Source organism: Ambystoma mexicanum, chromosome 8 (genome assembly GCF_040938575.1).
Source record: "Ambystoma mexicanum isolate Mex_15411 chromosome 8, UKY_AmexF1_1, whole genome shotgun sequence".
Lineage (NCBI taxonomy): Eukaryota > Metazoa > Chordata > Amphibia > Caudata > Ambystomatidae > Ambystoma > Ambystoma mexicanum.
This window is the reverse complement of record NC_090929.1, coordinates 1,605,120,489-1,605,141,544: the sequence shown is the minus strand read 5'-3', so window position 1 is coordinate 1,605,141,544 and position 21,056 is coordinate 1,605,120,489. Positions and strand designations below refer to the sequence as shown.

General features: G+C 44.6%; 1 protein-coding gene across 2 annotated transcripts in view; it reads left to right on the top strand.

The window, feature by feature from the left end:
• Positions 1-21,056, top strand: part of NRAP (nebulin related anchoring protein) — a 515,982-nt gene that overhangs the window by 399,487 nt on the left and 95,439 nt on the right. For both annotated transcript variants that reach the window (XM_069611850.1, XM_069611849.1), the window contains exons 27-29: positions 5,870-5,974; positions 14,394-14,501; positions 17,077-17,190. In XM_069611850.1, the coding sequence (XP_069467951.1) occupies positions 5,870-5,974; positions 14,394-14,501; positions 17,077-17,190 (327 nt within the window). The remainder of the gene's footprint in view (positions 1-5,869; positions 5,975-14,393; positions 14,502-17,076; positions 17,191-21,056) is intronic.

Below are 21,056 nucleotides of genomic sequence, written 5' to 3'. Positions count from 1 at the left end.
TGAAGTGAGTAGTGTACATTTGGCTCAGATACACACGGCCGTTCCGTTGCCCTGCTCTGGTAACAAACTGTGCAGGTTTCTTCGATTGGGACGTCTTTTTACTCAACACGATGACAAGGCTTTCCCTGCTCTTCTGAACCTGCCAGCTGCTGAAACTGATGTGGAGAAGCCTGGGTCTGCTTGCATCGGGGACCGGTGAGTAGCATAGCTAGCATCTGGTCGCCCTCCTGCAGGAGCCCATTGCTTTTCCCCGCTGTGTAAAACAGCACCCTTTTCCGTACTCGCGCTCTGCTTCTGCCCACTGTGGAGGCTGCGCTTGAGTCGCGGAACTTGTTCTTCTTCTTTTGTGCACTAAACTGAACTGCCTGATTTCCCTCGAAGAGCTTCTCCTTTTGCCCGTTGGCACCAGCGCGTGCAGGTACTTTTGAGCACAAGGCTCCACTCTTCGCACGGCTCGGACTTCCATCTAGTTAGGTGCCTCTGAAGGCGAACTGAGTCTAAGCATTATTTCGCACTGCCTGTCTTCCTTCCCTTTTAGGTGGACTACCCATTTCGTGTATCTAACGCTTGAGACTGTCGTATTTGTATATATATTGTGTTGATATGGTATGTGTTGGTTTAATATTGTTATATTGTGATTTTCTCACTACGGTCATTGTTTTAAAGGCCTTGAAATAAATGTGTATATATTTTTAATATAACAACTGTTTGGAGTAGTTTGTAAGTGATCTTGCTTTGTGTGCTCATTGCGGGCTTTCAGTCACCCTCACCCCTCTTGAGACCTAGTCTTGACCGCCGCGATCGCTACCTTGATTGGTCTGGCTCGTCCAGAGGTTACCCTGTTCCAAGTAATTAGGTTGGCCTTCTGAACTTCTACGCCACCAGGACAGAGTTCAGAAATCCGTCTTAACAGTAACTTCCCGCGCACCCCTGATATACATGTACCCTGCTGACTTCGCGTGTGAAACTTCCCATGCACCTCAAGATACACGTAGCCAGGAGATTCACGTGTGGAACTTCCCGCGCACCCTGAAATACACGTAGCCAGGACATTCACGTGTGGAACTTCCCGCGCACCCCTGGAATACACGTACCCTGCTGATATCATGTGTAAAACTTCCCGCGCACCCCGAAATACACGTAGCCTGGACATTTGCGTGTGGAACTTCCCGCACACCCCTGGAATACACGTACCCTGCTGATATCGTGTGTGAAACTTCCTGCGCACCCCGAAATACACGTACCTTGCTGAAATCGCGTGTGGAACTTCCCACGCACCCCTGAAATACACGTACCCTGCTGAAATTGCATGTGGAACTTCCCGCGCACCCCTGAAATACACGTACCCTGATGGAATCGCGTGTGAAACTTCCCGCGCACCCCTGAAATGCACGTACCCAGCTGAAATGACGTGGGGTACTTCCCGCGCACCCCAGTGATACACGTAGCCCGCTTGCCATGCTGGTACAGGGTTAGCGCAGCCCTTTGCGCTGGATTGGGGATTTTGATGGCTTTTCCCTGCGCGAGAGGAGTTCTTGGGGGCGTAACTGGCGCTGCTGCAGGGTCGCTGCGCCACTGTGCACCACAGATGGTTTTGGTAGCTGGAATCCATGAATACGCTGTGCGCAGAAATGGGTTTTGGCACATGCGGCTGGCGCAGGGATTCGCACGCGCACACTGTGCTCCAGCCACGTGCGCCACTTGTGCACTGAATTCTATGAATTACCCCCAGAATGTTCTGAGTGCAGTGAATAGTAATAGTTATTGACTGAACGTGAAGGCCCATGATCAACTGCAGCTCCTCAGAGGTATTCTCCCTTTCCTCACCTTCCCCCAAAAACTCAACGTTTCCAGAGCTCTGGTCCTTTCTAGGCTTGACTACTATAACAGCCTCTTCCTTAAACTCCCTTCATCCTCTCTTCGACTCATTCAACTAATTAAGAATAGGACTGCAAGACTTATTCTTGGCATCAAGTCCAGGGACAGCCCTAATTTCTCTCCACTGGCTCCCGGTTGCTGCTAGCATCAAATTCAAGATCCTCTGCATCATCCACAGGGCTTTCTGGGGCCTGGGACCCCGCTACACCCTTCTCTCTCTCCCCAAATGCCTGCCTGCTAGAGCCCTTAGATCTGCCATATCTAACTCCTTGCAAATCCTGTGTTTCTCTAAGCAAAGAGTGGAAGGTAGACGTCTCTTCTCTGCTGGAGCCTCCCTCTGGGCTGTCTTCCTGCCCCTCTCAGACTGGAGCCGGATCTCCTTAAGTTCTGGAAGCTCCTAAGGACCTTCCTTTTCTCCTCTTCCTTCTCTCTCCCTCTCCTTTGCTAACTCCTTTCTCCCCCTCTATGACTGGCTTCCTGTTTTTCCCAGAGACCCTTCGGCTCAATCCTCCCATGCCCCTTACCCTCCTTTTCTTTCCCTGTGCTTACCTGATCTCCATGACTCTTGCCCTTTGGCCTCCCCATAACACCTGTACTTCCCCCTTCACCTTTCCCTCCCACCTTAGCACTTATCACTCAGACCTGCACTGCCCACACCCTCTTCCCTCGCACTGCTTGTTTTGCACTTGCACGATCTGAATGCCACAAGGCCTAGTACGACTGTTACTGTATCTGTATCCCTTGTCCCCCCCACCCATTTGTCTTGTGGTGCCTTGAAATGCCACTTGTTGTATAGGCACCTTACAAATGTCCAATAAAATAAATAAATACAAATAAGCATTCTGATTGGCGTAGAGGAGCCCAATAACAATCTCCATGTGCTAATAGGCATTTTCATTGTAGTTTATCTTGGGATCCTGGGCAAAGCAAGCTCAGGACTCAATATCTGGGTGTGCAACTGATACATGGGCTGACTTTGAAAAATTGAAAAGTGATGGATGGAAATTTTAGAGTCAATCATAACCACTGGCAATTATTAGGGCCAACTTTCCATTCCACCAATCTCTTTATTTGTGTCGCCACTTTCTTATGCTTTTGTTCCATTTTATAGCCTTCATCCATTCTATTTTAGGTACAGACATTGGGCGTCATTTTAAGTGTGGTGGTCTGGAAATAAGGGTGCCGGTAGCAACGTACTGGCACCCTTTCCGGACTGCTAGACTACGAGAATACCTGCAGGGGCCGGATCTCCCGGCAGGTGTGACCTGCCAGGAGTAACGGCCCCTGCAGCCAAGTTTCTCACAGAAGCACTGGCACCGTTGCTTCCATGTCCCCACAGGAATGGGAAAGTACAATTCCCGCCATCTGACATCTGGGTCACTGCACCTTGTAATGTCCCGCGGGCACCGGAATATCAGGCGGCGGGAACAGTGTTTCGAGGTCGGCAGCAACCCACCGGTAGCACTCTCTCGTAATGAGGCCCATTAGATTTTCCTAAGCTGGTAGGCCTCTATCAAAAGCTCTGGTGATGCCATAGTTTGAATGGCCTCTAGGTGGCCTTGGTTGAGAGGATGAAAGCAGGAATTTTCCTTGTGTGATAGCTTGAACGGGCAACCTGGTGGACACTTTAGATGAGCCTTTCTACAAGTGGCTTCTACTGGATTCTGCTGCTGGCATATGGGCAATGGGCCTGGGTGCATCTAAGCAATGGCCATTGGTGTTTAGTGGTTTCCCTTGGCATTTTGATTCTGCCAATAGAACATCCTCTTTCTTCCGCATGACATGCCTATCCAATGACCAGAGACTCCTGTGACGCCACTGGATACAAGAGTAACCATGTGTAACTGGTGAACTGGAATGGGCAGCAGGGTGCTCGCAGACTCTGCATGGTAGACCACGAGGTCAAGCACGGAGCCATGGACCGCAGACCGGGTCCTTGTCGTTCTGTGTCTAGTTGTCACCAGAGGTCCAGTCAACTCGTGAATGCCTGCTCTTTACAGCATCACGGTATGGCTGATCTCTGTCATCTATCCTCAGGACAACTTCTTAAAATGATTATTTTTAAATAATTTTATTTCAGTGAAATGGGTTTTATGTGCATTTCACTTAGCTATATCTCACCAGTTTTTAAAAGTTCACAATTTTTAAAAAGAAAATAGGCTTCCTCCTATTTCTGTTGATTAATTCAGGATCCCCATATAGTCCCCCTTTTAGCCCCATGTAACCCCTTCATCCCCATCATCCCAAACTCCTTTAATGTTGTGATGCCTTTTTTTGTATTTCCCTGTTTTCAGCCCTCCCTCCTATTTATGAATTGAAAAAAATAATTGTGTGAATATCTTTTTTAAAGTCGGTTACTTTTGTGTGTAGCACAACGAGTGCATTGTTGAGGGAATATAATTCTTCATTGAGTTTGTTCTTCCTTGCAATGATTTATATGTCAATGAGCTTCAGTGAAATAAACACGGCGAGCAGCCTGGCCAGCTGAACACTTTGAACACATGGACACAATCATGCAAGAACTGTTCAACTCTGCATTAGTGGATCTCATGAGCTTCCAGCAATATGGAAGACCTTCCCTGGAGGCCAGTGCTAATATGCTGCAATCTTCCCCTTGTAGGCCAGGATCATCCATGCAGTTGTGAATTCCATGCCCACCTTGTCCATGCACTCCAGGAAAAGGCTTAACACAAAGAGGTATCCCTTTGCCAATTGGCTTTGGGCTGGATTTGCAAAACAGCGTTCACAAGTGCTAAATATTTTACTGAGGTTAAGCAGTACAGCAATGCGTGCCCACTCTTATTCTGCCCAGGCCATGAGGTATTTTCTTTTGGGACCTGCCACGTTCTTTTTATTTATTGGCTATTAGGTGACGCTCTAGTGCCACCTTTAATCCAAAACATTTGGCATAGGAGTTCAGGCACAAGGGGGAAGGGATTTGAGCCAGGGCCAACAGCTTGTGGGTGTTGTTTGGGTTTGTACTCACCAGTAGGACATTTCCACCCAATATCCGCCGCCCAACACATGTCCCCGCTCCTGGATTGCTGTGTACTAGCTCTGTGCTTCTAATGGGATGACAGTGTTATTTCTAGACAGTCGATTGAAGGTTATGGCTCATTGGCAGCTGTAAACTAGCTCCTGGTTTAATAAAATATCTTAACAAAGTGTGCCTTCAGACCCATAATTTCAAAGCAATATGCGTGTTATGCCTCTGTTCTTTGCACTGAACTTCTGCATAGACCAAGCCAAAAAATGTTGACTCTTGCGTAGGGTTTAGACGGGCATTTACTTGGTGCTACTAGCATATGCCATGATAGTCACACAATTTGCCAGTGGTTGCCATCTTACGACCAGATTGTGCCATTATGTGAATGACTACCCCATACCTACACAAAAGCCTACACTGTTGGCTGTGCTAATTCTTGTTCGAATTACGAGGTCTCAGAAAACATCGATAAGGAAAACGTAACCCTGGCAAAAACCACAAACCTGGGCGGTGCATATCACCACTAGACAAAGATTTTGCACTGGAAAACTGTTTTTAAAATCCAGCTCCTAGTGTCTCATGGGGGAACAACTTGGAACTAGAGCACACTTAAAATCTCAGTGATTGACTGCCCCAGAAAATGTAAAAAGAATGTGCTGAGCTGGCCACAATGAACATCTCAGAGATGTATCAATGGTATTAGTATAACTGACCTAAAAACTTTTAACCTAAAACATTTAATCACATTTTATTTGACCTTTTTTTAGGTCAAATTTAATTAAATATATATATTGGGTGGGTAATGGTATAGATTAGGTTGAGGGGAAGTGGGGGGCATGAGTTGCGGAAGGGGAGAGGGGTGGGTTGCGGGGTGCTCTGAAACAAAAGGTCCAGAAAATTCGATCAAATGTGATTAAGTGAAATGTTTTAGATCAAATGGACCCAAACCGTATCAATGGGTATCCCGTACCCAGTGTTGATTGCTCTTTCTTTCTGTGTTGGCAGAGTAAGTACAAGGAGCATGGGGAAATATTGAAGCATCACTACACGCCCACTGCAGACCTGCCTGAGCTTCTGCAGGCGAAACTAAATGCTTCCAACATCAGCGAGGTAAGCTTTGTCCTGGGGTGTCATTGCTGAGTGCATTCATCTACTCCTGGTGTGCATGTAAGTGTCACACACGTTTGATAGCGTTTCATACTGTACCCATCCTGCTTCTAAGTGCTGCAATAATTATGAGTCACTGTAATCCTAACATATCTTCATATATTTCTCTAAGGATAACTGCATTGTGGACTGGATAAGCGCACAACCTCACACAAGCACAAACAGCCTTACACCAAAGGCTGCCTTTCACACTAAGCCCCTCTTTGTCCAGAAATGTGTGACATTTCAGGGCACCCTTGGGCCCCAATAGAGTGACTAACGTCACAGATTTTGTATCCTTACATCCAAACCCTGAAGCTGTCTGAAAAAGTGTGTATGGTTTCCAGGTTACATACACTTTAATGTTAGGGTGAGTGTTGTAAAAATGAAATGAGCACCAAGCCCAGCATGAATTAAGCATACAACTCGTTCACCACAGATATTTTTGTCAAATAAAAAGATCTGTTATAATTCTTGTTTCCACAATGATGTTATGTAATGCAGCCAGGAGCCCTCTTTGGGGCTATTTGTTCCTGACAGTATTGTGAAAGAGTACAAAAGGAAACACTTTTTCTTGGTATTGTAGGTTTTGATAACATGCTTTGCTCAATAAGACACATATGATTACAATCTGTTTGTTTGTTTATTTATAATGTGTGCCAGCCCCAAGGGTATCAGGGCGCAGAGGATACAAGAAGACTTTCAGCTTAGGTTACATAGTGGCATATAAAGTACAAATCGGGATGTACAGACATAATATACATAATATACAGGACAAAGTAGATACATAGAAAACATACAATATAGAAATAACACTGAACAAGCAGGAGCATCATTTAGATGGCAATCTACAACTATTTACAATGCAGGTGAGATGGGAGGCAGGTGCATCGATAGTCATTATCTTTGAGCCAGTTAATGAGATTCTGTCTGAAGTTAATGAATGTTTGGTCAGCTCGCAACAGGGGTGGCAAGGAGTGCCAGAGGTGTGCTGCCTTAACTGGGAAACTACTACCCCCGACTTTAGATAATTTGAATCTTGGCACAGAGAGGCAATTAGTATTGACTGTTCTAATGGGCCTACCTGAGGATTTTCTATTCAATCTCTCTTTAAGGTAACATGGAGCCCCATTATTAAGCTCCTCTGCTGACCTTCAGAAGGCCTTCATCTGTGCCTTAGCCCGATGTGCAGTGGGAAAACTCGTCTCAACCTCGGCTTCAGGACCCTGCCCTCGGCAGCCTGCGGAATCGCCCCTGAACCATCCTGTGGACTGATCAGCTTCCTGGTTGGCTACCTCCTGCATCAGTCGCTGTTAGGGAGAATGTTCATTTTGATGCTTAATTCCTCCCACCTTAGAGACCCCCAGCTCTTTTACTGGACTTAGGACTTTTTACTTTTAACCCTGGAGTGAGTGGGACCTTTCTCTCACTCTCTTATATGTTTTTACCACATTTGGATTTTGTGTTTTTGCTATTTTTGGAGTCTGATAAACTCCATAGGCATCTGCTTTCTGTATGGTGACAAAACAACACCCTCAATGCAGTGTTACTGAGAAATCTGTTAGATTTCTCATAAGGTTAAAATACCTAAGAATAGTAAATTGAAATGGACTTTATTTACCTTTTCTCTTTGTCGGTCCAGCACACACCATTTTATGGGGAGTGCTGGGGGTTTACCTAGTAGCCCCTTCTCCTACATTCATTTTTATATTACCCTCACTACTTTAAATGGCTGGTGGCAGTGGTTTACTTTTCCTACCATTGTGATTTTCTACAGCAGGCTGAACCCTCAGCTGCAATACAGCACCTCGGCGAGACCTTTTTGTCAAAATGGCCCCTGCCTTCTTTTTCCACCATTTTCTATTTGTGAGGTCTTTCTTGGGTTTCACTCTGTGCGTTGAGATAGGTTTGCGCCCTTTGTTTGTCTTGCCTTTGGTGGGCTTCAGCCCTGAAGCCCACCTCTTGCACTAGTGTGTTTGGAAGGACAGGTTGTCAGGGAGGGTCCCGAAACTCCCCTGTCCTTTGTCTCTAAGAATGCCTGAATACAATTATTCCTGATTGGCTGGCTGGCTGTCCTTTCACAACAGCCACCCTTCTGTGTGAATGATAGTCTAGACTCTGCATGAATGAAAGAAACCTATCTAAAAGGTGAGGGTTTTGGGACTACAGGCAGAGTCAACCACTGGGAGAAAAAACAAACGAAGAAACGGTGAATGAAGCTTGCTGCAACCTCTTTGACCTTTGAATTGCCCGGGGAAGCCCTGCTGCTGTGCTGACCTCCACTTTCACCTCAACAGAGAAGCTCCTCCGGACCGACTACTCCCCTTGGGTTAGTGGGACTAATTAACTTTGAGATGAACTCCACTGGACCACCATCCCCGACTTGCTGTGCCTCTCCATTGCATCGGAAGCCTAATGCCAGGGTGGTCCATAGTCGAGTGCAATGTCTGCTGCAGAACAAATCCAGCTATTAGCTCCAGGAGTCTCCTAAGGACCCTCCAGAAGCAGGGCCCCCAAATCCGGAGTCCCCTCACCAGAGTGCAGGACCGAGGGAGCGAAGAGAGTCCAACCAGTCTCCAAGATTTGTAACATTGCTGTTTGCTAAGCGCTGAAACCGCAAAGTGCTGCTGAACAGAAAAAGAGCCCGTAGCTGCCGATGACCTCCCAAGTACTGCAGCAGGAGCCCTCCAGATGTTCTCCCTCTTGTCCCCACATCTGAGGCTCAGGAACAAGGGTCTGCACTGCTGTAGCCAGACAGAATCCAGCTGGACCACTCTTCTTCAAACCAAGAGGGACTGTTTAGGCTTGGGGTATTTACTGTATTGTCTTTTAGCCACACTCTTCTCAGTTTGGAATTGCATTGGCTTATCTTTTAGAGTTGATTCCAACCCTCTTTTCACAGGCTTAACAGCTTGTGAGCCTACAAGTGATTTTTCAAACAAACTCTCTAACTTTGTGTAAGACGTTGATCTAAGAAGTGCATCAGATCCATAGACTGTGTACCAAATTACTTTGGCTGTCCTGGCTCCCTGAAGACTCTTCTAGTCCATTGACTTTGATACTGTTGGTCCCTCATGGGTGATAGCTTGTTGTATACTGTTACTGCTGGGAAAGGCTTGTCTAGATTTGATTGGAAGATTTAGTTGCCCTCACATATACTGCAAAACTGTCTAACCTTTTTCCTTCCCTAAACTTTCCTTTCTGCAACCTCAGAATCTGCAAAGTATACTAGTTTGATATATAAATGCCATTACTGTCCTTGTGATTAAAGTCACCTCAGGGTGTAGGAATTGTGTAAGAATCATATCCAAAGATTATCCACTAACTTGTTTTAATTCTGAAAAGTGATTTTAAAGTATATTTACATTGTTACACGAATTGCCTTTTTAAAAAATGCTTATTTAAAAATTGATGTTAAATAAATAATTGTTTATGACTGAAACCTTGACTGTAAGTGTTACTTGGTTACTTGTATTTACGGATTTCATTTGTACAGCTCTGCAGGTCACATTTACCCCTCTTCAGATAGTTCTGGCTGCTCAGTCACACTACCAACTTGTGTAGTACAGACCTATACCAAAAGGAGGGTTCCCGAATATCAAGCAGACAAGTGTTGTGTAGTCTCACATAGTGTGACTCCACCAGTTCTTACCTAACAGTCGTCATACTGAGTTCAGACTTGGGACTCTGCAGATTCTTAACTTGTGGAACAAGAAGCCTTGTTCTGCAGTTGCATCACTCCACCATGAAGAATTGGCCTATCAGGACAAGCTTCTTTGTTTCCACCATGAGAGTCGACCTATGCCTATTCTTCAAAGTGGCTGTTGCCGATTCATGCCTGCATTGCTTTCTGAGAGTCCTCTGAGGGTGTCAGAAATGTGGTGCTCCTTTGTTTGTTGTACCAGGATCGTCCAGCTGTCCATTGCCAGGAACCATCTCACTAGAGCGCCGAACCGCCAACTTACCACAACCAGATCCTGATGCCAAAAGTGACCTCTGAACCCACGATCCTTAGACATCCTTCAACAGCAGCAAGATACAGAGCATGGGGATTTCAGGAGCTGCCAACGTGGTGCCTGAGTTAATCGAAGTACAATGGTTGAGTAAGCATTCCTGTTCCTACCCCCACCCCTTAGGAATTAACAGGTGTAAAGTCATTGCCTGACTATAATCAGTGAAGTTCTGGTCACAAATCCACCCCTGGCCTTCCCCTAAGGAGGCTCGATTGTGAGAGGCACTCCCAAGAACTTTACTTGTATTGTTCTTCAATTTTGAGACACTTGGAACTGCTTACTGGCTTCACTAACACTTGTTCAAACTTCTTTCAAATACTCCCAGCCTTCTGAAAGGGACTGTATGTTACAATATAGAAATAACACTGAACAAGCAGGAGCATCATTTAGATGGCAATCTACAACTATTTACAATGCAGGTGAGATGGGAGGCAGGTGCATCGATAGTCATTATCTTTGAGCCAGTTAATGAGATTCTGTCTGAAGTTAATGAATGTTTGGTCAGCTCGCAACAGGGGTGGCAAGGAGTGCCAGAGGTGTGCTGCCTTAACTGGGAAACTACTACCCCCGACTTTAGATAATTTGAATCTTGGCACAGAGAGGCAATTAGTATTGACTGTTCTAATGGGCCTACCTGAGGATTTTCTATTCAATCTCTCTTTAAGGTAACATGGAGCCCCATTATTAAGCTCCTCTGCTGACCTTCAGAAGGCCTTCATCTGTGCCTTAGCCCGATGTGCAGTGGGAAAACTCGTCTCAACCTCGGCTTCAGGACCCTGCCCTCGGCAGCCTGCGGAATCGCCCCTGAACCATCCTGTGGACTGATCAGCTTCCTGGTTGGCTACCTCCTGCATCAGTCGCTGTTAGGGAGAATGTTCATTTTGATGCTTAATTCCTCCCACCTTAGAGACCCCCAGCTCTTTTACTGGACTTAGGACTTTTTACTTTTAACCCTGGAGTGAGTGGGACCTTTCGCTCACTCTCTTATATGTTTTTACCACATTTGGATTTTGTGTTTTTGCTATTTTTGGAGTCTGATAAACTCCATAGGCATCTGCTTTCTGTATGGTGACAAAACAACACCCTCAATGCAGTGTTACTGAGAAATCTGTTAGATTTCTCATAAGGTTAAAATACCTAAGAATAGTAAATTGAAATGGACTTTATTTACCTTTTCTCTTTGTCGGTCCAGCACACACCATTTTATGGGGAGTGCAGAGGTCACTTTTGGCATCAGGATCTGGTTGTGGTAAGTTGGCGGTTCGGCGCTCTAGTGAGATGGTTCCTGGCAATGGACAGCTGGACGATCCTGGTACAACAAACAAAGGAGCACCACATTTCTGACACCCTCAGAGGGTGCTTACTGGCTTCACTAACACTTGTTCAAACTTCTTTCAAATACTCCCAGCCTTCTGAAAGGGACTGTATGTTACCTGTGTTCCTACTGGTGCAACAGACCCCATCGTTTCCAGCTAGAGAAGTGAAGTGCTAGCAAGGTGTAGTGCCTTACATTCCCAGCCTTCTGAAAGGGACTGTATGTTACCTGTGTTTCTACTGGTGCACCAGGCCCCATCTTGTGAAGTGCTTGCAAGGTGTAGTGCCTTACATTCCCTGCCTTCTGAAAGGGACTGTTTGTTACCTGTGTTTCTACTGGTGCCACAAGCCCCATCTTGTCCTGCTAGGGAAGTGCTTGCAAGGTGTAGTGCCTTACATTCCCTGCCTTCTGAAAGGGACTGTATGTTACCTGTGTTTCTACTGGTGCACCAGGCCCCATCTTGTGAAGTGCTTGCAAGGTGTAGTGCCTTACATTCCCTGCCTTCTGAAAGGGACTGTATGTTACCTGTGTTTCTACTGGTGCACCAGGCCCCATCTTGTGAAGTGCTTGCAAGGTGTAGTGCCTTACATTCCCTGCCTTCTGAAAGGGACTGTATGTTACCTGTGTTTCTACTGGTGCCACAAGCCCCATCTTGGCCAGCTAGGGAAGTGCTTGCAAGGTGTAGTGCCTTACATTCCCAGCCTTCTGAAAGGGACTGTATGTTACCTGTGTTTCTACTGGTGCAACAGGCCCCATCTTTTCCAGCTAGGGAAGTGCTTGCAAGGTGTAGTGCCTTACATTCCCTGCCTTCTGAAAGGGACTGTATGTTACCTGTGTTTCTACTGGTGCCACAAGCCCCATCTTGGCCAGCTAGGGAAGTGCTTGCAAGGTGTAGTGCCTTACATTCCCAGCCTTCTGAAAGGGACTGTATGTTACCTGTGTTTCTACTGGTGCACCAGGCCCCATCTTGTGAAGTGCTTGCAAGGTGTAGTGCCTTACATTCCCAGCCTTCTGAAAGGGACTGTATGTTACCTGTGTTTCTACTGGTGCACCAGGCCCCATCTTGTGAAGTGCTTGCAAGGTGTAGTGCCTTACATTCCCAGCCTTCTAAAAGGGACTGTATGTTACCTGTGTTTCTACTGGTGCACCAGGCCCCATCTTGTGAAGTGCTTGCTGGGTGTAGTGCCTTACATTCCCAGCCTTCTGAAAGGGACTGTATGTTACCTGTGTTCCTACTGGTGCAACAGGCCCCATCTTTTCCAGCTAGGGAAGTGCTTGCAAGGTGTAGTGCCTTACATTCCCAGCCTTCTGAAAGGGACTGTATGTTACCTGTGTTTCTACTGGTGCACCAGGCCCCATCTTGTAAAGTGCTTGCAAGGTGTAGTGCCTTACATTCCCAGCCTTCTGAAAGGGACTGTATGTTACCTGTTTTTCTACTGGTGCACCAGGCCCCATCTTGTGAAGTGCTTGCAAGGTGTAGTGCCTTATATCCCAGCCTTCTAAAAGGGACTGTATGTTACCTGTGTTTCTACTGGTGCACCAGGCCCCATCTTGTGAAGTGCTTGCAAGGTGTAGTGCCTTACATTCCCAGCCTTCTGAAAGGGACTGTATGTTACCTGTGTTTCTACTGGTGCAACAGGCCCCATCTTTTCCAGCTAGGGAAGTGCTTGCAAGGTGTAGTGCCTTACATTGTAATGCTGTGTATGGTGGTTTCACTCCTTATTCCAAGCATATTAGTTCTCTAATTTGTTTCTTACTTACCTCCTTCTTTACCTACTTCCTTTGCCACAATACAGTTGCCCAGTGTGTTAACTGTGCTTAGAAGTTTAGTGTTTGTGCTCTGTAGCCAAAGTCAATGATTATATACTACTAGTGTAACATTAGTGTGAAACATATTTGTGGTTTTTAGTTGCTAAGAGTTTGTCCAAGACCTAAACAAATAATTGCCTTTTATATAAGCTGCCTAATTTATAAGACTGCTCTGTGTGTGGTTAACTGACCCCTTCAGCCCTTTCACGCTCCCCTAAGCCTTAGCCTTACTGTTCAGTCACACTACCCAGGTAGAGTTTGGCTAGACATTAGTATTTGTCCCTGTTCACCAGAATAGGGGGGCCTCCAGAATCTGTCAACAGGACTGTTTTTGAAAATCTAGCTCAACCTTCACTGTTTCACCGTACTGTTTATCCTTGTAACCGATTAATGTGCTTGGGGATGTAGAATCATTGACAAGACCAACACAATTTGAAAGAATAAGCTACAGAGACCCCAGATTGTGAATCTCTGTGAACTGTGGAATACTTTCACAGAAAACATGCATAAATATTCTAGATTTTGAAGTACTTGGATGCCAATGTGCAATTGTGTCTCTAGTTTCTGGAATCAAACACATTCATGAATTTGAATTCCTGTGGTAGTAAAAGAGGCATAGTTTTGAAGTTAAATCTAGTAAAAAGACGGGCATCTGTTCTTGCTGGGGAGAGACTGGCACTTTCCTCCAGGGGTCCTGAAGTGTGGCTGTCTGGATATTGTGCCCATGTAAGTTTGGATCTCTTTTTTCCACTAGTTGGGTACACTTACTGTGTGTTTCTGGAATTACGTGTAAATATAGCATATTTCTACGAAAGAGAGATCATGTGGTCTCATTACAACTTTGCCAGTATCCTGGCCGTAAACCCGCCAGGATACCGGCAGAGACTGTCACGGTTTCCAGCACTCGGTCCGTTGGCAATTACGAGTGCTGGAGGGACGGAGTAAATCCCCATTCATGGAGTCCCGTAGCACTCCATGAGGGGATTTGCCATGATTACCGACACCGGTAATGATGGTGCTAGTAATGAGGGCTTTGTTTTCCGGTAGCGCACCTGTAAGCCAAGGTGCCCAACCGGCAAACCCGTAGCCGGGCGGTCCGGTAGAGTGCCCATATACACAAATACCAGCACTTTTTTACCAGACCGCTCGACTTTTAATGAAGCCCATGGTATTTTAACTACACTGAACTGCTAAGAAGGTTATAGCCTAAGTCACCTCAAATAAAAGTATTTTCTTTTTTACACAGACTCGCTACAAGGAATCCTGGACTAAGCTCAAAGATGGTGGATACAAACTGAAACTGGACGCCATACCGTTCCAGGCAGCAAAGGCTTCTGGGGAAATCGTCAGTGATGTAAGTGTCCATTAGCAAACATGCTTTCCAAATTCCCACAATTGTCCTTGGTCTTTCCAGGGAAATAACTTTGGCCACTTCTGCGGTCGTTGTGCCAGAGATGCCCGTAGGAAGTATTATTAATGAATCACTCCGCAGGCACAGATGGAATTAGTATGTTGGCCTAGCTAGAGAAATCTGCTCTAGTGCCTACAAAAGGGTTCTGGCCCTGCAACTCTACAGATATGCTGGACTTAGACTAAACTGATCCTCACCATTGACTCTGCTGGCTAAGGCTGATGCGAGTTGTAGTTTAAAAACCTGGAGTCGCAGACATCCGGCCCAGCGTGGGCCACATGCTTCATATTTTTAAATATTATTTTTGAAACATACATGTCTTGAGAAAGCTCATGAATGAAACGGGTGTTGTCATCTGCTAGAGGGCTCACAATCTGAAGAAGAATATTAAAGAAATTATCTGTTTGCAGCGTCATCTTTCCATTGTGGGCGTGCTTATCCCATCTTTAAGATGCACTCCCCCAGTTAAATAGAGTTTGATAGAATAGAACAAGCAATAATGATTCTAGACTGGATGGGCACAAGTGAACCTCTCTTGTTATATTTCATCCATTCCTGTAAATTCGTACCAATCATTAATGAAACCAATTCCTTACATACAGTTCGAGCAGTCAGTGTTTGACTGAAATCAGAATGTATCATACTAACCCTGCTGACACTAAGCTTGTTTGCAGGTAAAATAATGCTACAATCGAGGCTCTAGCAAACAATAGAAGAATTTGCTGTTAATAGGAAAGGATCCAATTCAGTGCACATGGCCACAAATAAAAAGAATGTTTCTTTCATCCTGCCAGGTTTAAGTGAGTGTTCTGTTTGCTTCACAACCTGACCTTGGGAGCCTCACTCATTGCCTTCCGCAAAGCCATGAAAACCACACTGTTCGCCTGATCAACACCACAGTCCCTATAGGACTTCTCGCCACTTCTCCTGATAAACCTGCAAATGTACCTGCAACTAGCTTACTGCATTAATGTGCTACTAATGTAAAATATGTAAAATGTAAATTTGTATTGTGTACCTCCTGTAACTAAGTTCCCTGCAAGTAACAGCGCCACAATGCCCATGGGCTGTTTGTGCGCTGTACACATGTAAAAAATAAATAAAATAAAATAAATTCCTTCCTGATTGCGCAATGTACCTGGTTCTCGAACCCCAGTGTCCATAAGGGAAGTTTGGAGTACCAAGTGGTCATCAGTCCAGAGGCCACATGGCCCCCTCTGACAGTGGTGGAAGGAGGAGGGAATGCCAACGTTCCTGTTATTGTCCTGGAGGGAACACTACGGTCCTCCTCTATAGCTAAATCCGGTTTCATGGGGTCAAGATAGGTTACAAAATGGAGGACAGTCTAAGTAAGAAAGAACATTATAGAAGTCACTCATAAGATGGGTGGAAAGAGTTTCTGATCAGAACATCTGAAAGTAGTTAAAACATTAACATTAATGGCTAATGTGTTTTAATTTTGAAACACGTGCTTATCCCAATTAAGAGTTTACATAGAAGGCTTGTGGAAAGAGTGTTTTAATAATTGTCCCCAGCATTAGGCACTTTTCAGTGTTAGAGATCATGGAAAGAGTTTTTGGTTATGTAAAGCTGAACAATACAGTTTCACTAACTGAGGGCCAGATTATGAAAACCTTTGCCTTCTTCAAAAAAAGGAGCAATTTAATTTAACATCAGTTTTGTGTCCCCCGCAGCTATCCCGCAGCCCCCCCCCAAAAAAGAAGTCTGGCACTGTGGGACTGCGGGACAGTTGTGGGGGACACCCCCGCAACCTCTGCAGCCCTTGCAGCCCTAGACCAAATTGAAATGAACTACCCAACCAAAAGTCAACCTTCTAGAAGGTTGAACATTTGGCAGTACCTTTGTATATAGTATAGTGACCAGGAGTTGCAGGGGACACAGAAGTGAAAGGGAATGGACGTTGCTGGGACAGAGCGGGGCAGAATGCAAGGTAAGTAGAGGGGTGTTGGTAGGGGTGTGTTGGGGCTGTGGGTATGGGTGTGGGTGGGGGTGTGGGTAGGGTTTTGGGTAACTTGGTAATCTTCAGGGCAGAAAGAATTATCTTCAGTCTTTTCTCCCTCGAACATTTCCACCTCAGTAAAACAACCCCAAATCGATAAAAGAACTAGTAAAGTCACCTCTAAAACAGTATGTGGCTTAGTGGACCCTGTTTGAGAAACCTTGTTTATATTATTGCATATTTCCTATCTGATCCATCACTGGAGAAGGTATTGAGGACGCCATGAAGTGTTTTCTGTAACGTAACACAGTACTCTGCCAGTTCTTTTATGGATCTGGTATTAGAGATACAATGAAACTATGGGTAAAAAAGAAGTAAAATAGTGAGTCTGTGGCAAGATCAAAAGAAAAAGAGATTGATTACGTTTTTCTGAAATATTACCATATTTTACTTCTTTTTAAAGAGTTTTGAGATTCCAAAAATCAGCAGATCAGCATGGGTGTGATGGCTTCAGGTATGCTTTGTCTTGTAAATTTCATGTTCATATTGTCTTTGCAGTTGAAGTACAAAGAGGCATTTGAGAAAATGAAAGGCCACGCTTTGTCGGCACGCGGCCCGGAGGACGACCTCAATATTGCCCATTCGGTGCACGCCGCCTCCTTGCAGAGCAACGTAAGTGGCTGAAAGCACCAATGCACATTTTTATTTCCCACAGATGGAAACAATTTAGATCTCAAACGTGGGAGTTTTGGAGGGTCTTTCAGACTATGTTCTTAAGTGCAGAGAAATGTTGTGCGATTGTGAAGTGCCTTCGGCTGTGCATAATACATTCTTTTGTAGACAAGAAGTAGACATAAAAAAAGAAATATGATAGCATCAAGGGGAAGAAACCTTGATGCTCTGCACATGAAAAATGCTTTAATCTGGTTAACTAAAGGAGCCGTAGATGGATGCTGACACTCTAGAAGCACCTGCAAGCTCAACCTGCAGCATTGCTAATTAGTGCAGAACACCAGGTTATTTAACCTTTGCTTAATTGTTGCCTACTTACTGTCAGCCATACTTTGCATTTAGCCTAATTGGGTAAGGTAGCCATACTTTGAATTTAGCCTAACTGTGTAAGGTAGCCTTACCTTGTATTTAGACCAACTGTTTCAGTCTATATACATAATAGAAGAAATCCTCACTGACTGGCTCATCAATGCCCAGCTCAAAACGTTTAACCTAGGAACATGATATTTGGAAGGTACATTGTTTTCATGATGTAGGCACCCACTAAGGAAGGATTTGGGTAAATTCCGTCCCTAAGGGGGTGAAAAGGGGGCATGAATTTCTGACTGACTCATCAACGACCAGCACAAACCGTTTAACCTAGGAATGTGAAATTTGGAAGGTTCATTGTTTTCATGACGTAGGCACCCACTGAGGAAGGATTCAGGGAAATTCTGTCCCTAAGGGGGTGAAAAGGGGGTGACTTTTTGACTGACTCATCAACACCCAGCTTAAACCGTTTAACCTAGGAACGTGAACTTTGGAAGGCATGATGTAGGCACCAACTAAGGAAGGCAGTTGGGGAATGATGTCCCTAAGGTGATGAAAAGGGGGCGTTTATTTTTTTATGAGGATACCTATATCTCATAAACCTAAGATAAGATGATACTGACGTGAACATTGGTATTTAGATTCTTCTTCAAAAATAGAGAAACACATGTTTTACCATTTTCCAAAAGTCCAGTTAAGGGAGGATGAAAAGGGCAGGTGAATTTCATTTTAAGGCTACCTATATCTCACAAATCGAAGATGTTAGAAAAGTCTAAATGCACATTTAAAATCTTCATTATAAAGTAAGTTTACAAACTTCTTCTTATAATTGGTAACTGAGAGTATCCCATATTTGAGACCAAAATTGTAATCCTTTCTGACCTAGGCACAGTCATCAATTCCCTAGCAGACCTCACATCCAAAACGTACCCTGACATAAAAAAATCTACTGGAGAAATCTACAGAATGGTTATGTGAGCGTGCCATTTGAACGCCAAAGAACAGCATGGCTGCCGAATCAATGGAGGAGTCTAAATGGAGTACAAATCTGTAAACTCAGTGGTTCAAAGTGGTGACGCAGTCCACAACCCTGTTGAGTTCTTGAACACTTTAAATCCTCCTGGTCTTCCCAAACACAAACTTCTTTTCAAAGTGGTCGCACCTGTGATATCATTGCAGAACCTCAACCCGCGTAAGCTCTGTAATGGCACCAGATTGCAAGTGAAAGCTCTCGACAGAAATGTGATTGAGGCTGCGGTGCTAACCAGTTCTGGCCAGGGGGAGTCTGTGTTCATAGCAGGAATATCTCTTATACCTTCAGAATATCTGTTTCAATTCAAAAGATTTCAGTTCCCCTTAAAGGTTTGTTTCGCCATGACCATCAACAAATCTCAGGGGCAGACTTTGAAGGTAGCGGGATGGACCTAAGGAAAGACTGCTTCTCGCATGGGCAGCTTTACGTGGCCTGTTCCAGAGTGAGCTCACCTGACTCTCTGGTAATCCTAGCACCTGAAGGGAGAGCCACTAATGTAGTTTACAAAGAATTCCTCAAACTGTTTTTTTGTAGGTTGCAGCTTCCAAATAACAAATTTTTATTTTTTTGTCTGTATCATTGTCTGTTTTTAATTACAACACGAAAAAACTTATGGACGCACATCAATGGAACAACTATCTCTGTTTTGTAGCCAATAAGCCCTGACTAACGTCTGCAATAAACATTGCTTATTACATTAAGACATCAACCTGTAAATTATATTTCGTACAGTTTAAACAAAAAACTCATGTGTCTTTTGAAAACAAGTATACTAAATCCCAAAATCCACACGAGCGAAGCCGCGGGCAATAGCTAGTCTGTCATATTTTTCATTTAGCCTAATTGTGTAAAGTAGCCATATTTTGCATTTAGCCTAATTGTGTAAGTTAGCCATATTCTTGCACAGCTAAGCCATTTACTCTCCTCGCACACTGCACCTTTGTAACTTAGAGGAAGGAAAGGGCTCATTCCACACACCCTTCACTCACACACAACACAAACACTAATGCACAAAACCTCTGCCATTAGAATGAATCTACCATTAACGACAGAAATGCGAACTGTAGCATCTCACATAATTCTCTATGACCTTAAACACAACCCACCCCTGTCTAGTTGATAGTTTACCTCTGCTGCGCCCATCCACACACCATTCAGACATGGGTGACTAGCAGGGTCTTGGCCACCCTCACATAACCTTAATGGCTGAAATGCACACACGCATAATAGCACCTCCCACATTTTGACTCTGGTCCCTCCGAGGGCATTCAACCAACAGCGTGTTGGGACCATAAGTATGGTGAAAGGCACCATATAAATGTCAACATGAATGAATGTATAATGCTGCCACTTTTTCTGTTTTTTTCTCCAATTTCTAGACTGTATTCCATTTGCTTTCAACAATGTCTTCATCTGTTGTGTAAGGCCAGCCTGTGAGTTGGTCCTTCTTTTTCAGTACTGCTCACATACATTGTTCAGAGACATTCAAAGGAAGATCTGGAATCTAATCAAAAGGAAGGTAGAAAAATCACAACATGAGGCAGAACAAGTCTTCACTTACTTTTTCCTGGGTTTGTGTTGTGGCCGTCAGTGACCTGAAGCCGACATGGAAGGCGTGATATCGACACAATGTATCATTAAAATGATCTAACTCTGAAATGATTGGACACCACGCTAGCAAAAGAACATATCCTGAGAAAAAAGCCACAGTGATACATTCCTCGTCGCTATGGACGGGATGTGTGGAAGGGGCTTTAAATGGTCCCTCAGACTTGTCCCAAATCAGACTTCAGGTTTATCTTGGCCTCAACTGCTAAATATAATGACTTTTTAATGTCATCAAGTGATTGCCTTTTGGTAGCAGGTACGAGTGCAAGACTTTTTTTCAGCGAGGTGGAATATACTCAGCGAAAACATTATTTCTTAAAGTGATGCTATGGTTAAGAAAAACTTTGAAATTCAGTGAACAACAATGTTGTTAAATAGACCTTACAATTTCCAGGAGTTATGATTCCCAAAGCAACCACAACTCTCACTGATGTCAGAAGACAACCACAACTCAACCACCGCCCTGCACGGCTCATGACGCCTCTCGTTGTATTGCCTGGCATGCAAAACCTGGTCTCTACAATGTTCTCTACAGTACCTATGAGATTCGTTTATGGGTGGCCATAACATTAATTTCAAAGTGGCCCCTAAGCAGTGTGGGGTACTACTGTTTTTTCTTCGCTATTTTTGTTCTTCGTGTCTTGTAGGAACAGGCAGTATATGCCTGCCATTGTGTTCACCTCTGCAGTGCATGCTGTGCAGGTCAGTGGCACCGCCTTAGAACACTGTTGGCAGAGGTATGATGGCAATAGGGGCCGTAACTGGTGAATATAAGTTTTTTTGAATTCTGTGCTGCAACCCTGACGTCTCATTAAGAACGTTTTTCACTCAAATGTGAAGACTCTTTTGGGTAAAC